The sequence below is a fragment of the Panthera leo genome, chromosome B1, assembly GCF_018350215.1.
Source record: "Panthera leo isolate Ple1 chromosome B1, P.leo_Ple1_pat1.1, whole genome shotgun sequence".
NCBI classification, from domain to species: Eukaryota; Metazoa; Chordata; class Mammalia; order Carnivora; family Felidae; genus Panthera; species Panthera leo.
Window position 1 is genome coordinate 148,676,613 of NC_056682.1, and position 16,571 is coordinate 148,693,183.

Below are 16,571 nucleotides of genomic sequence, written 5' to 3' on the forward strand. Positions count from 1 at the left end.
GAACTGAAGTCGGATACCCAACCGACTGAGCCACCCAGGGGCCCCTTTAATGTTTATTTTTAAGAGAGAGAGAGAGACAGAGTGTGAGCAAGGGAGGTGTAGGGAAAGAGGGAAACACAGAATCTGAAGCAGGCTTCAGGCTCCGAGCTGTCAGCACAGAGCCCGACTGGGGGCTTGAACTGTCGAGTCGTGAAATCATGACCTGAGCCGAAGTCAGAGGCTCAACTGACTGAGTCACCCAGGCTCCCCATAGTGAAAAGTCTTTCTGCAAGAAGATAGAAAGTTCAAATATAAATCTGTTATTATAAACCTAATATGTGCCCAGCACTCTACTAATGAATTAGAAAGACTATAGAAGAAGCCGAATACATAGTCATCTCTTCCCTTTAAGAACTTTTAGGGAATATGTAACATAGATTTTTCAGTTATTAGTCTTGTTTCATTAGTGCTTAGTGACGATTAAGTGTTTTCATCCCTTGCTGTGCAGCCATTGTATTGTTTCGATTTTACACGTATTTCTTAGGCTCTCTTTTCTCTACCAGTCCCTTATTTTTATTACCTAGACTGAAAATTCTTGAGTAAAGATTTTATCCTTAAGGCTCTGTTTCTCTACCTGTGTATCGTCTTTCAGGGAAACATACTTATGCCAATAGTAGTAGCTCTACATATAGTTCTCATACAAACATTCTTCTATAAAAACTCTCTTTTCAAGGCAAGTCCATCTCAATGGTGTCTTGCAAATTTTTACTCCTGCTACTGCTTGGATGATTCTCTGTCCATATAATGTCTACTCATTCTTACTATTATCAAAGCCCAATTTTTCCTCTTAGATCCAAATACATTCTTCTTTCTCCAGAGCCCTTTCTTAACCTCTCCACCCCTATCATTTTCTCTCCCTCTCTTCTTCTATAAAGTTACCTGCCACTCCTTTCCAAGTAAATTGTAAATTTAGTGAAAACAGAAGTAATTACCCTATTAGCCCAATTTCTTGAACTGATAAGTGCTTTTGTATTGATAATGATGACTTGGAATAATATGTAACAGTTCTCTATGCAAATGGTTTTAATTTTCCAAACATTGTATCTTTCAATTTAGTGGCTTTTGGTGCGTGGTATGATCATGTGAAGGGCTGGTGGGAGAAGAGGAATGATTATCGTATTCTTTACCTATTCTATGAAGACATGAAAGAGGTGAGAGGCAACTACAGTACAATTTCTCTTTTACTTTTTAACGAAAACTAAGGTTCATCTTTTTTTATATCACATTTTCCTTTCTTCTTGATCTATAAATATGATCAATCCACTATCCTATTAATTATACCTTGAAAATTGATATTTTACTCAATCCCCTATTTTTCTACCACTACTGCCTCCTGCGCTAGATCAGACAACTATATTGACTTATTTGGAGTACCTCATTTTGCTTCTATTGTCCACCGAGAGAAAATGATCCTCTTGAAAACTCAGAGTATGCCCACTCCCTTCTTCAAATCTCTCAGTGGTTTCTGTCCTTACATGAAATACAAAATCATTAAGATAATTTTGAGTTCAGCATTATTTAGTCCCTATCTCTCTCCAACCTCTTCTGGTATCACCTTTGTTTTTCTTACTAAGTGAGCTTGCCTGAAATATTTTTCCCCACTATTTTCAAATTAACTTTTCCTCATTCTTCATGTCTTAAGTTAAATGTTAACTCTCCAGAGAGTTCTTTCATGTCCATAATGTCAAATACTTCACCTTGTCTTATCTATTAAAGTCTCTTTTGCAGGGCACCTGGATGGCTTAGTCGGTTAAGTGTCTGACTCTTGATTTCAGTTCAGGTCATGATTTCACGGTTCATGGGATTGAGCCCTGTGTTGGGCTCTGTGCTAACAGCATGGAGCCTGCATGGGATTCTGTCTCTGCCTCTCTCTCTCTCTACTCTGCATGTTTGCTCCCTCTCTCTTTTAAAATAAATAAATAAACTTTTAAAAAGTCTCTTTTGCTGTTGATTTTTTCATAGCATCTACTACCATATCTTTTTAAATGATCATATGATTTTTATCTTTCATTTTGTTAATGTGGTGTATCACATTGATTTGCTAATGTCAAACTACTTTTCCATCACTGCAATAAATCCACTTGATCATGGTATACAAACCTTTCAATGTGCTTTTGAATTTTGTTTGCTAGTATTTTGTTCAGTATTTTTGCATTGATATTCACCAGAGATGTTAGTCTGTTATTTTCCTGTGCTGTTCTTATCTTTTTTTGGCATTTGGGTGATGCTAACCTTGTGAAATTGGTTTGGAAGTGTTACTCCCTCTTCTACTTTTTTGGAAGAGTTTGAGAAGGATAGATATTAATTCTTCTCTAAATTTTTGATAGGTAATCTATTCTTGATGTTAGATACACTTTAAAAAAGGAGATCAAAATTTTGAAAATTATACCTTAGGATAATAGTAGCTTGCTTTATTACCATTTGTTATTCTACTGGTTAATTTTATTTTTGAGTGTGAAAGGTTGAATATTAACCCAAATTTTTTTGCATTTTTTGAAACAGAATTTAATCTTCTTTGTAGCGGGTGATTGCCTGGCATAACCAAGAATAGGACATGTACTTTGGAAAGCAAAGTAAACCATACACATAAAAATGTAAAATCATTTTCTCGATCGCATTGAGATATGTAGAACCATATTAAATACATTGCCTATTGCATGACTATGTCTACCTGAAATAATTCTTTTATTTTATAATTTTTTAGGATCCAAAGCGTGAAATTCAGAAATTGTTAAAGTTTCTAGACAAAGATCTGCCAGAAGAAACTGTGGATAAAATCCTCTATTACAGCTCTTTTGATGTGATGAAGCAGAATCCATTTACAAATTATACCACTGTAGCAGGAGTTCGTATGGATCATTCCATTTCTCCCTTCATGAGAAAGGGTGAGAAATCATATACTAGTTTGCTAATTACATTATAGATAGGTGGAGAGCTAAGAGCAATACTGTAGGAGATGGAAAGAGATTGAGTATGCTGACAAGAAAAAAATTAGGAACAACAGCAACAAAAACTTAGGGGAAATACGTGGCAAATAAACTCTGTAATTCCTGTAAGCCTATCATGTAAGACAGACCTTCTAATGAGAAATGGTTACTCAAGAGCCTATACATTGATAAACATGAGTCTTGGCATCCATTGCTATGTCAGAAGAATGCCTTTCATTTGTGTGAACTCTCTAGATATTTTTCACATGCCTTACAATTTTTTCTGTGGTCAGTAGCCAGCTTAAATGATGTTAGACATCATTTTTTGTTAACAAAGCTCTTGAGGGCAAAGAATAAAGATTGTGAGACATTGAATTTTCTTTCAGTGACATTTCTTGAAGCTATTTGAGAGATTATTTCTTTATATAAGATACTGGAAAAACCCATAGGTATTTTGGAAAACTAAGGAGGCCTGGGAGTTTGGGAGTGAGGGATGGAGTTATGGAGTTCTAAAATTAAAGATTTAAAAATACAAGTGTGGTAGAATTAACAAAATTGATAACATCCTGGCTAGACTTATCCAGAAGAAAAGAGAAAGGACCCAAATAGATATATCATGAATTAAAGAGGAGAGATTGCAACCAACACCACAGAATACAATTGTGAGAATAATAATATGAAAAATTATATGCCAACAAACTGGGCAATTTGGAAGATATGGACAAATTCCTAGAAATATAGAAACTGCCAAAATTGAAATAAGAAGAAATAGAAAATTTGAACAGACCCATAACCAGCAAAGACATTGAATCAGTAATCAAAAATCTCCCAACAAACGAGAATCCTGGGCCAATGGCTTCCTAGGAAAATTCCACCAGACATTTAAGAAGAAATAGTATATATTTTCCTCAAACAATTCCAAAAAAATAGATGTAGAAAGAAAACTTCCAAACTCATTCTGTGAAACCAATTGTCTTGATTACAAAACCAGACAAAGACCCCACTGAAAAGGAGAATTAGAAGCCAATATCCCTAATGAAATGGATGTAAAAATTCTCAACAAGATAGTAGCAAATCAAATTCAGCAGTCCATTAAGAGAATTATTCACTGTGACCAAGTGGTATTTATTCCTGGGCTGCAGGGCTGGTTCAATATTTGCAAATAAATCAACCTGATACACCAAATTAATAAAAGAAAGGATAAGAATCATATGATTCTCTCAATAGATGCAGAAAAATCATTTGACAAAATACAGCATCCTTTCTTGATAAAAACCCTCAACCAAGTAGAGATAGAAGGAACATACCTCAACATCATAAAGGCCATATACAAAAGACCCAGAGCTAATATTATCCTCTATGGGGAAAAACTGAGAGCTTTCACCCTAAGGTTAGGAACATGACAGGGGTGTCCACTCTGACCACTGTTGTTCAACATAGTATTGGAAGTCCTAGCCTCAGAAATCGGGCAACAAAAAGACATATAAAAAAGGCATCTACATTGGCAAGGAAGAAGTCAAACTTTCACTCTTTGCAGACGACATGATACTCTATGTGGAGAACCTTGAAAAACTCCACCAAAAAACTGCTGGAACCTGGCATATGAATTCAGCAAAGTCTCAGGGTACAAAATCCACATACAGAAATCCGTTGCATTTCTATACACCAGTAATGAAGCAGCAGAAAGAGAAATCAAGGAATTGATTACATTTACAATTGCATCAAAAAACCACATGAAATACCTAGGAATAAACCTAACCAAAGAGGTAAAAGCTTTTTACACTGAAAACTATAGAAAGCTTATGAAAGAAATTGAAGAAGACACAAAGAAATGGAAAAACATTCTATACTCCTGGATCAGAAGAATAAATATTGTTAAAATGTCGATACTACCTAAAGCAATCTGCACATTCAATGCAATCCTTTTGAAAATAACACCGACATTCCTCACAGAGCTAGAACAAACAATTCTCAAATTTGTATGGAACCACAAAAGACCCTGAATGCTGGAGGCATCACAATTCTGAACTTTAAGCTGTATTACAAAGCTGTAATTATCAAGACAATATGGTATTGGTACAAAAACATAGGTCAATGTAATAGAACAGAGAACCCAAAGATGGACCCACAAATATATGGCCAACTAATCTTCAACAAAGCCATAAAGAATATCCGATGGAAGAAAGACAGTCTCTTTAGCAAATGGTGTTGGGAAAACTGGACAGTGACATGCAGAAGAATGAAACTGGACCACTTTCTTACACCATACACAAAACTTAATTCAAAATGGATGAAAGACCTATATGTGAGACAGGAAACCATCAAATTCTTAGAGGAGAAAATAGGCAGAAACATCTTTGACCGCAGCCAGAGCCACTTCTTCTCGACATGTCGCCATAGGCAAGGGAAACAAAAGCAAAAATGACCTATTAGGACTTCGTCAAGATAAAAAGCTTCTGCAGAGTGAAAGAAACAATCAACAAAACTAAAAGGCGACCCACATAATGTGAAAATATATTTGCAAATGACATATCTGATTAAGGATTAGTATCCAAAATCTATAAACAACTTCTTAAACTCAACACCCAAAAAAGAAATAATCCAGTGAAGAAATAGGCAGAAGACATGAATAGATCCTTTCCTAAAGAAGACATCCAGATGGCTAACAGACACATGAAAAGATCCTCAACATCACTCACCATCAGGGAAATACAAATCAAAACCAGCCCTGTCAGAATGGCTAAAATGAACAACTCGGGAAACAGCAGATGTTGACAAGGATGTGAAGAAAGGGAACACTCTTATGCTGTTGGTGGGAATGCAAACTGTGCAGCCACTCTGGAAAACAGTATGGAGGGTCCTCAAAAATAAAAATAAAACTAGCTTATGACCCAGCAACTTCACTACCAGATATTTATCCAAAGGATACAAAAGAGTGCAATAAGTGAAATAAGTGAAATAAATCAGAGAAAGACAAATATCACATGATTTCACTCATATTTGGAATTTAAGAAACAAAAAATATGAACATAGGGGAAGGAAGGAAAAATAAGATAAAAACAGAGAGAGGAAAACCATCAGAGACTCTTAAATGCAGAGAACAAACTGAGGGTTTCTGGAAGGGAGGTGGGTGGGGTTATTGGCTAAATGGGTGATGGACTTTGAGGGGAGCACTTGTTGGGACTAGTACTGGGTGTTATATGAAAGTGATGAATCACTGAATTTAACTCCTGAAATAACTATTACACTATATGCTAACTAACTTGAATTTAAATTAAATATATATATATATATATATATATATATATATATATATATGGTAATTCAAATTAAAACTGATCTAAGAAGGAAATTTTATAGATGTCTCAAATTTGTCATTTTATCTTTCTTTTCAGGTATTTTGGGAGATTGGAAAAATCACTTCACTGTAGCCCAGTATGAGAGATTTGAAAAAGAATATGATAAGAAAATGAAAGGGTCTACACTGTCGTTTCGTTCAGAGATTTAAGAAATACTGTTCTTTCTCCAACTCCTTTACCTAACCCTTAAATTAGAAAAAAAAATCCCTTCAAACATTTAGTGAAAAAAATTCTGCATGAAATATTTCTTTACTTACTAATAGTAGTGTTTTGTAATAGAATATTCAAAGAATTTTGGAGTCTACATATAAAAAATCAATAGTCTCTATGATTTAATTAATTAATGTTCTTACTACTCTTAAAGACAAAATAATAAAATGAAGTTTAAACCTATAAACATACCTGCTTTATTTTTTTAAGTTTATTTATTTATTTTGAGAGAGAGAGAAATAGATAGCAAACAGGGAGGGGCAGAGACAGAAGGAGACAGAGAATCCCAAGAAAGCTCCATACTGTCAGCACAGAGCCTGATGGGGGGCTTGAACTCATGAACTGTACAATCATGACTTGAGTTGCAATCAAGAGTTGGATGCTAACTGACTGATGTGGGTGATGCCTCATTGCTTTTTTTTTAATTCAAGTTCTGGGTCATTGGACTTGCAAAGAAGATATTTAGGACAGTCTTCAAGATGGATGGATTAGAACCAAAATATTCACCTTAAAAAGGCTTTAATTTCTCTTTGTTACATGCTTAGAATGATACCAGTGTAATATAAGCTTAATGACATTTTTGTGCAGAGTTCACTGAAATGTATTACTCTAAAATGGTTTACTATGGATTAAATTTTGGATAGTATATCAATCAGTAGTAGTCTCCTGTTATAGTTTATATGAGTTCAAAGAAATTTAAGCCAGATTAGCACTAAGAAAAAAATTCTGACACCGGTCAGAATGGCTAAAGTTGACAACTTAGGCAACAACAGATGTTGGTGAGGATGCAGAGAAAGAGGAACCCTTCTGCACTACTGGTGGGAATGCAAACTGGTTCAGCCACTCTGGAAAACAGTATGAAGGTTCCTCAAAAAATTAAAAATAGAACCACCCTACGACCCAGCAATTGCACCACTAGGTATTTATCCAAGGGATACGGGTGTGCTTTTTCAAAGGGGCCACATGCACCCCAATGTTTATAGAAGCACTATTGACAATAGCCAAAATATGGAAAGAGTCCAAATGTCTATCAACTGATGAATGGATAAAGAAGATGTGTATATACATATACATACACACACACATACACACACACACAATGGAATATTACTTGGAAATCAAAAAGAATGAAATCTTGCCATTTGCAACAAGGTGGATGGAACTAGAGGTTATTTTGTTAAGCAAAATTAGTCAAAGACAAATATCATATAACTTCACACATATGTGGAATTTAAGGTACAAAACAGATGAACATAAGGGAAGGGAAGCAAAAATAATATGAAAACAGGGAGAGGGACAAAATAAGAGACTCAAATATAAAGAACAAGCTAAGCGTTGCTGGAGGGGTTGTAGGTGGGGAGATGGGACAAGGGGCCACAGGAAGACACTTGTTGGGATGAACACTGGGTGTTATGTGTAGGAGATGAATCACTGAATTCCACTCCTGAAATCATTATTGCACTATATGCTAACTAACTTGAATGTAAATTAAAAATAAATAAATAAATAAATAAATAAGAAAATTAACATTAAAAAAGGAAGGAAATACAGAGAAATAATTGTAAGAACATAAGAAATAGCTACAATACCAGTAGTTGATATTTACTGACAGCTTACTACGTAACAAGCACTGTGCTATACAATTTACGTGGCTATACTTTAACTGATCTTCATTCAATTCTTTATTTTTTATTGTTATTTAATTTAATTTTTTGTTTCAAGTTTTTATCTAAATTATAGTTAGATAACATATAGTGTAATATTAGTTTCAGGAATAGAATTTAATGATTCATCACTTACATATTGATCTTCATTCAATTCTTTAAAATAGGTATTCTAATTTTTCCCAATTTTCATAGTCAGTAAACTATCAGTACACACATAACAAATATTCTGTGAAGGCATAAAGAAAGGCCAGTTTGGTTTCTGATCCTTTTTTATTAACTCTTATCCTCACATTCCTCTCTGACTTATTCTGTATTCTCCCTCTTTCATGTTTTCAAATCCCTGCCATTGTGTGTTAATCACACTTCATGACTACCAGCTATTTCAGATGTAAACTTACCAAGATCACTGAAAATCTTCTCTGATGAGGAAAATAACAGAAGTTCTCAAATTTCATGCATTGTGAAACAATAAGAAAAACTGCGTTGCTTCAAAAAACCTCAAGTAGGAATAAGTAATAGCTATTCTTGGATTTTATTTTTAACTTTTTTTACTGTGATATATACACATAGTAGCGATTTAATAATAAATAATATGTTTTAGATGCCACAAACTGAGGTTTCAAACTTCTTTTAATCCATATTTATTTTCTATTTTGACTTACCTTAGATCTTGAAGTGCCTCTCACCTTTCTTCACATTATAGTCTTAATAATTATGACTATTTTATTTATTTTATTTTTTTTTAACGGTTATTTCTTTTTGTGACAGAGAGAGACAGAGCATGAACGGGGGAGGGCAGAGAGAGAGGGAGACACAGAATCGGAAGCAGGCTCCAGGCTCTGAGCCATCAGCCCAGAGCCCGACACGGGGCTCGAACTCATGGACCACAAGATCGTGACCTGAGCTGAAGTTGGCCGCTTAACCAACTGAGCCACCCAGGGGCCCCAATTATGACTATTTTAAAGATAGAGAAAATCACAAAGAATTTAAATGATTTTCCCCAAATCACACATTTAAGAAGTAATGAGATTTGTTCTATAATACAAATGACCAACATCGGTTTTCCAATACATGTCATTGAAATGAACAAGTGGTCATTTCAAATTTCTGCCAATATCCTCTATGTTCTGTGCTCCCTTTATTCAATGAAGATTTAAAATTGTATTTTGAATGAATCAAGATATTATCTTTGGCTTAAAATATGTTAGCATCCAGGGGCGCCTGGGTAGCTCAGTTGGTTAGGCGTCCAACTTTGGCTCAGGTCGTGATCTCACAGTTTGTGAGTTCGAGCCCCACATCAGGCTTTGTGCTGATAGCCTGGAACCTGGAGCCTGCTTCATATTCTGTGTCCCCCTCTCTTTCTGCCCCTCCCTGCTCACCTTCTCTCTTTCTCAAAAATAAATAAAACATTAAGAAAAATAAAAATACATTGGCATCCACGGAATTTTGTTTCATTTTGTTTTTGAAGAAAAACAGCAGAGAATCGGACACACTTCAGATTTCTAAAAAATATAGTCGATATGCAAATGTAGACAAAACATAATTCCTATTCAGTGCAGCACTGAAACTATAAACATGGCATGAATGCTCTGATAAGGAAAACCACGCCATGAACTACAGTAACTACATAAGCTGAATTTTCATAATGTCTCTCATTTCAGATACTTTGCCTGCTTTTTGTCATGGATATACAGGTAATTTTCAGACCACGTTGCCAGTATTTTGATTCAGAAAACATTAGCACTGCACTTGTAATTCTTGACTTAGTATAAAAATAACACTTTGGGCATAAAGGTAGTAAATACTGTCTATCTTTAGCACTCAATTGAAATGGAAGAGTTCAAATGCACTTACCTAAAATCTACATTTGATGTAAACCATTTTATCTTCAAATGATGTGAAGCGTTTTCTTATTGATAAATACTATACTATAATTTCATCAACCAGGTCCTTTTCAACTCTCAATTATTCTATATTATAATAACTCTCAAGAGCTCTAATTTGAAGAGAGGAGATCTCAATTTATTGAAATTAGCAGTTGAGTAATTGAACTTGGCATGCACGTTCCTAGGTTTTATTTTAAAATGTGGTAGTGGGGTGCCTGAGTGGCTCAGTCGATTAAGCATCTGACTCTTGACTTCAGGTCAGGGCATGACCTCACAGTTCATGGGGTTTGAGCCCCATGTTGGGCTCTGAGCTGACAGTGCAGAGCCTGCTTGGGCTTCTCTCTGCCCCTCTCTCTCTGCCCCTCCCCTGCTCATGCTTGTGCTCTTTCTTTCTCTCAAAATAAGTGAATAAATTTTTTTTTAAATGTGGTATTTATACTTTGAGTATCTTACATTCACCTGAAACAAATAAGACAGTTGCTCTGATACTATTCTAGACACACTCACATGACACTTTTAAAAGTAAAATGAAAAAGAATACATACTCAAGACTAAGACTGTAGGTGGTTGCTTTTATGTTGCAGTGAAAGATGTAGTCACTTTCCTTATGCTATTAATTTAGCAAACTAATAACCTCCTGATACGTAATTATAAACAGACCTATTCTAGTTGATTAAATAATTTTATAAAGTGTGAACTGTTTTATAAATTCAGTAACCATATAATATTATATATTATACTATGATATAATAATGTTAATAATTATATTAACTATAAAAGTATAATGCCATATTATTATATTATGCAATGTTATAATAATATGTGTGTGTACCAACCTAGGTAATATTTTAGGATGTTTATTGCTTATGCAGAGCCCAAAGAAATAAAGGGAAAAAGTGGAGCTGTTCCTATTGAAGGAGAATATGAATAAAAACATATATGATTTAAATTCATACATATTTTATTCAGAATGGCAATATTCAGAAAAATTAAAACCATATATATAAACAGAACTTTAAGGAATCATTAAATGGGACTATTTCTTTAAACCACACTTTCCTATGCTTGGTTTTCCCTGGTTTCCATCAACCAATTCATGAACACATGGATCTATGTTTCTATCACTACATTATTCATGTTAGAAACAAACAAATGCTGAGCACATGGCTCTTGTCTTTGGGGAGCTTACAACTGAATAAATCAAAGAGAGACATGGGACTACATATTAAGTGTTACATTGTCTTGTTCAGACATTAAATATCTCAGAAATTCTGATAAGATATTTCTTTCAGCTGTGAGAGACAGAGTACATATTGCCTGTCAGCACTGTTTTCATCTCTAGAAGGAAAGAGGTGCATTTTTCTTTTTTAAAAATATTTTTTAATGTTTGTTTATTTTTGAGACAGGGAGAGACAGAGTACAAGTGGGTGAGGGGCAGAGAGGGAGGGAGACACAGAATTTGAAGCAGACTCCAGGCTGTATGCTGTCAGCACAGAGCCCCACTTGGGGCTTGAACTCACAAGCAGAGAGGTGATGACCAGAGCTGAAGTTGGAGATTTAATGGACTGACCCACCCAGGTGCCCCAAGAGGGGCATTTTTCTTTAGAATTTTATAAGTTACAACTCTCTAAACAATTAACTATCACTGGTCTATTTGTCAAAAGATACGGACCAGGAAGATGTGGTGAGAATTATTAGAATCAAACAGTAATAGATGTAGATCAGAATTTCCATATTAAATGTTAAATAAGACAAAGAAAGAAATGGTTAAGATAGTTTTTAAAAATTAGTAAGCAAGGAAGAGAAGGAGAGAGGAAGAGAGAGAGAGAGAATTCCATTTTATATATGCCAAGACTACAGCATCCAAAGAGGGAAATGGAAACTTATCTTGCATTGCTTCCAGTTCTTTAGGGAGGTAAAATGTTTTATCTTTTGAGCAAGTATAGAATTACATGGGACTCCTTGAACAGTTTAAATCAAAAATAAACTAACCTTATGAATCCTGTCCATTAGTATGTCCTGTATTTCTATTTTTCAAAATGGAAAAAAAAAACCCACAGATAGTATGCTGAAGAAAGTGGAAAAATATTAAATTTTTTATCTCAACCAAGGACTTTAAGAAAGACCCCATTTATAATAAAAGGGTTTATAACTTCAACAAAATGTATGGGAGAATTCCTGAAAATTTTTAACGAATATAATCACAGCCAGATTTACTTTTTTAAGATAAGAAAAAATGGACTGTATTTTATATACAAACTTGGTATAATATTTATATATAAAATATATAAACATACATAATTTATGTATATAGTTATATGTAAACACATATTAATGTATCCATTATCACAGAGAGTAGTTTTGCTACCCTAAATATCCTGTTTTGCCTATTCATCCCTTCTTCCCCACTAACCTCTGCCAACCACCAATCTTTTTACTGTCTCAATAATTTTACCATTTTCAGAACGTCATATTATTAGAATCATATGGTATGTAGCCTTTTCTGATTACCTCGCTTCACTAGGTAATAAGCATTTAATTTTCCTCCATGTCTTTCTGTGGCTTGGTAGCCCATTTCTTTTGATGGATGAATAATATTCTATTGTTTAGAGTTTAATTATCCATTCACCTACCAAAGGATATCTTAGTTGTTTCCAACTTTGGGTTATTATGAATAAAGCTGCTATAAACATCCCTGTGCATGTTTTTGTGAAGGCATAAATATTCAACTTTTTTTGGGAAAATGCCATGGAGGGTGGATTAGTGGGTCATATAATAAGAGTATGTTTAGGTTTCTAAGTAACTGCCAAATTGTCTTCTAGAGTGGCTGTGCTGTTTTACATTCTCACCAGCAATGAATAAGAGTTCCTGTTGCCAGGATTTGACGTCTTAATGTTCCAGATTTTGGTCATTCTAATCATTTTTAGTGGCATCTCACTGATGTTTTAAGTTGTATTTCCCTGATGACATAGGATGTGGAGCATCTTTTCATATACTTATTTGCTACTTGTATAATTTCTTTGGTGAGGTGTATGCTAAGGCCTTTGGCCCATTTTTTTGTGTGGGTGTTGTTTGTTTACTTATTTTTGAGTTTTAAGAGATTTTTGGTATATTTTGGAGAATAGTCCTTTATTAGATGTGTCTTTTGTAAATATTTTCTTCCAGTGTGTGGTTTGTCTTTTCATTCTTTTGACAGTATTTCAAAGAGCAAAATTTTTAAAATTTTTTAAAATATAATTTAATGTCAAACTGGCTAACATACAGTGTATACAGTGTGCTCTTGGTTTTGGGAGTAGATTCCCATGATTCATTGCTTACATACAATACCCAGGGCTCATCCTAACAAGCACCCTCCTCAATTCCCATCACTCATTTTCCCCTCTCCCCCCTACCTCCCATTAACCGTGAGTTTATTCTCTGTGTTTAAGAGTCTCATGGTTTGCCTCCCTCCTTCTCTATTTGTAACTATTTGTAATTTTCCCCCTTCCCCTCCCCCACGGTCTTCTGTTAAGTTTCTCAAGTTCCATATATGAGTGAAAACATATGGTATCTGTCCTTCTCTGACTGACTTATTTCACTTAGCATACTACCTTACAGTTCCATCTACGTTGCTGCAAATGACATGATTTCATTCTTTTTCATTGCCAAGTAGTATTCCATTGTATATATAAACCACATTTTTCTTTATCCATTCATCAGTTGATGGACAGTTAGGCTCTTTCCATAATTTGGCTGTTGTTGAAAGTGCTGCTATAAACGTTGGGGTACATGTGTCCCCATGAATCAGCACTCCTGAATCCTTTGGATAAATTCCTGCTAGTGCTATTGCTGGGTTGTAGGGTAGTTCTATTTTTAATTTTAGTAAATTTTAGTTTATCAATTCTTTCTTTCATGGATTGTGCCTTTGGTGTCATACCTAAAAAGTTGTCACCATGCCTAAGGTCATCTAGATTTACTCCCATGCTATATTCTAGCAGTTTTACCATTTTGCATTTTACATTTAGATCCGTGATCCATTTTGAGTTAATTTTTGTAGAGGGAGTAAGGTCTGTGTCCAGTAACTTGCAATTTTAAAATAAAATTTATATCACTATTCAATGACTTGCTTTTCTTTAGAAATGGTAGGGGTCTTAAAGTCTGTTTTAGCTGATCTTAAGGTGTCTAAATTTTTTTTTTTTCTGATTAGCATTTTGCAAATATATCTTTAGCTTCCTTTTACTTTTAGTCTTACTCTTTCTTTATGCTTTAGGTATTTTCTTGGAAAAGACTTTTACTGAATTTTTTTTCCTGATCTAGTAATCTGTTTTTTTCACTATTTTATTATTTACTATTTTTTCTTCTTCAAATTTTTATTCAAATTCTAGATTGTTAACATATAGTGTAATATTGTTTCCAGGAGTAGAATTTAGTGATTCATTACTTATATATAACTCCCAGTTCTCAACATGACAAGTATCATCTGTATTTTGATGATAAATTTAATCCTTTTTTTTACTACAGTTGCAGATACATTTGGATTTATTTCTGCTATTTTATTTTATACTTTATATTTATCCTCTTTCTCCTCCTCCCTCCCTGTCTCCTTTCTCTTTTTTCCTCATTTCCTGCTCCTTCCTCCTATTCTTGCTTCCACTTCTACTGGCTTAGAAGCTTTATTATCATTATTATTATTTTAGTAACTTCTCACAAAATTTTTCATGTTTAATTAACAAGATATAAAAAATAATCAAAAACTTGAATTCTGATTAATAGAAGGAACTTAGAATCCTATATAACAGTCTACTCATCTCTTCAAGTAATATGCTAATTTTGTATTTAAGTTGTCCCATATATTATTAATCCTATGATTCACATTTTTTTTTAGTTTTATACAATTAGAATTTGTTTATATTTACTATCATGCTTTCTCAACATTCCTTCTTGAACCTCAGAACTTTCTACCAGGATTGCTTTCTTTCTTCTCGAATTTTATTCTTTAATTCTTTTTCTTATATATATATATTTTTTCTTTTATTCTTTTCTTGTAGTGAAGTTCCACTGGTGGTAAAGTCTTAGCTTTTAATTAAAGACATAAAATGTTTTTAATTTGGCTTTGCTCCTAAAGAATTATTTTGTCATGCACAATTCAAATTGCACAGATATTTTCTCATAGTGCTTCAGTATATTATTCTACAGCCTCGAGTTTTTATTGTTGCTTGTGAATTTGACTGGCATTCCAATTGTTATTTCTTTACACATCATCTCTTTTCTTGCTTTTAAGATATTTTCTTCAGGGCGCCTGCCTGGCTCAGTCGCTTAAGCATTCCACTTCCTCTCAGGTCATGATCTCGGGTTCCATTGGGCTCTGTGCTGACAGCTTGGAGCCCAGAGCCTGCTTCCGATTCTGTGTCTCCCTCACTCTGCCCCTCCCTCACTGGCACTCTGTCTCTCTCAAAAACAAATAAACATTAAGAAAATTAAGATATTTTCTTTATTTTGATATTTGCAGCTTTATAATTGGAATTTTTAAAAAAATGTATCTTGTCTGCAATATGTTGTGTATCTTGAACCTGGGAAGTCACGTATGTCATCATTTCTAGAAATTCTCATCCATAATTTCTTTAAAGAACTGATCTCCCCTATTCTTTCTGTTTTCTCATTCTCGAACTTTTATTACACATATGTTAGAATTTCCCATTTTATCTTATTTTCTACACGTGTGTTCTCTTCCTCTTTCCTTTCGCATTGTCTCTTGCTTTGGTTCTTTTTTAGACCTGTTCACTTTTTTAGTGTTGTTAAGTTTTACTCTTTTGTTGCTTGCCCATCTATTGATTTTTTTATTTCTATGATTTTAATTTTTTAAAAATTTTGTTTAGTATTTTCTTATAGCTGCATAATCATTTTGATAGTTTAATTTGTATTGCTATTTTATTTCTTAAAATATTTTATCATAGTTAATTTAAACTCTCTGTGATAAAACCAACCCTTAATATGTTGAAAAACCTATATCCCATTAACTTTGTTTCCACAATCTCTTTTTCGTAGTGGATTATTTCCTCCTGTACTGTGGAATTTTATTGGGAGGTAATAATTGTGTGAACTTTATATATTGCAATCCTGAAAGACCCATATTTAGAACAGTATTCATCAGAGAATATTTGTATTTGCATTTCTCAGGCATCAGTGGCCACTACTAACTTGGGATAATATTATTGCAGCTTTAATACTTTGCAGGTCTATATAGATCATGCACATTTGATCACAGACCCACATGGTGAAGGCTTATGGTAACAAATTCTAATGGGGTGTTATTAACATTATCAACTCACAGTCTTACCAGAGAGACACATCTTTCATTGTGGGGTTTTCCTGATTTCATTAGCTCTGCAATACTTGTGGCAATAAATTCTGTTTTATCATAGAGAGGGTTCTTTGAACATTCTTTTGCCACAGTTAAAAACCCTGGTTTGTGTTTTCATTTTCTCCTTCTGATTCCAAACAGCT

The 16,571-nt window shown here is 34.1% G+C and overlaps 1 protein-coding gene across 4 annotated transcripts in view; it reads left to right on the top strand.

Moving 5' to 3' along the window:
- The window catches only part of LOC122218176 (sulfotransferase 1 family member D1-like), a 45,296-nt gene extending 38,620 nt beyond the window's left edge, over nucleotides 1-6,676 (top strand). For all 4 annotated transcript variants that reach the window (XM_042936244.1, XM_042936243.1, XM_042936245.1 and 1 more), the window contains 3 exons: nucleotides 1,096-1,190; nucleotides 2,744-2,924; nucleotides 6,362-6,676. In XM_042936244.1, coding sequence (XP_042792178.1) covers nucleotides 1,096-1,190; nucleotides 2,744-2,924; nucleotides 6,362-6,474 — 389 coding nt within the window. In that variant the 3' untranslated portion in view covers nucleotides 6,475-6,676. The remainder of the gene's footprint in view (nucleotides 1-1,095; nucleotides 1,191-2,743; nucleotides 2,925-6,361) is intronic.
- Nucleotides 6,677-16,571: the final 9,895 nt, after the last annotated feature.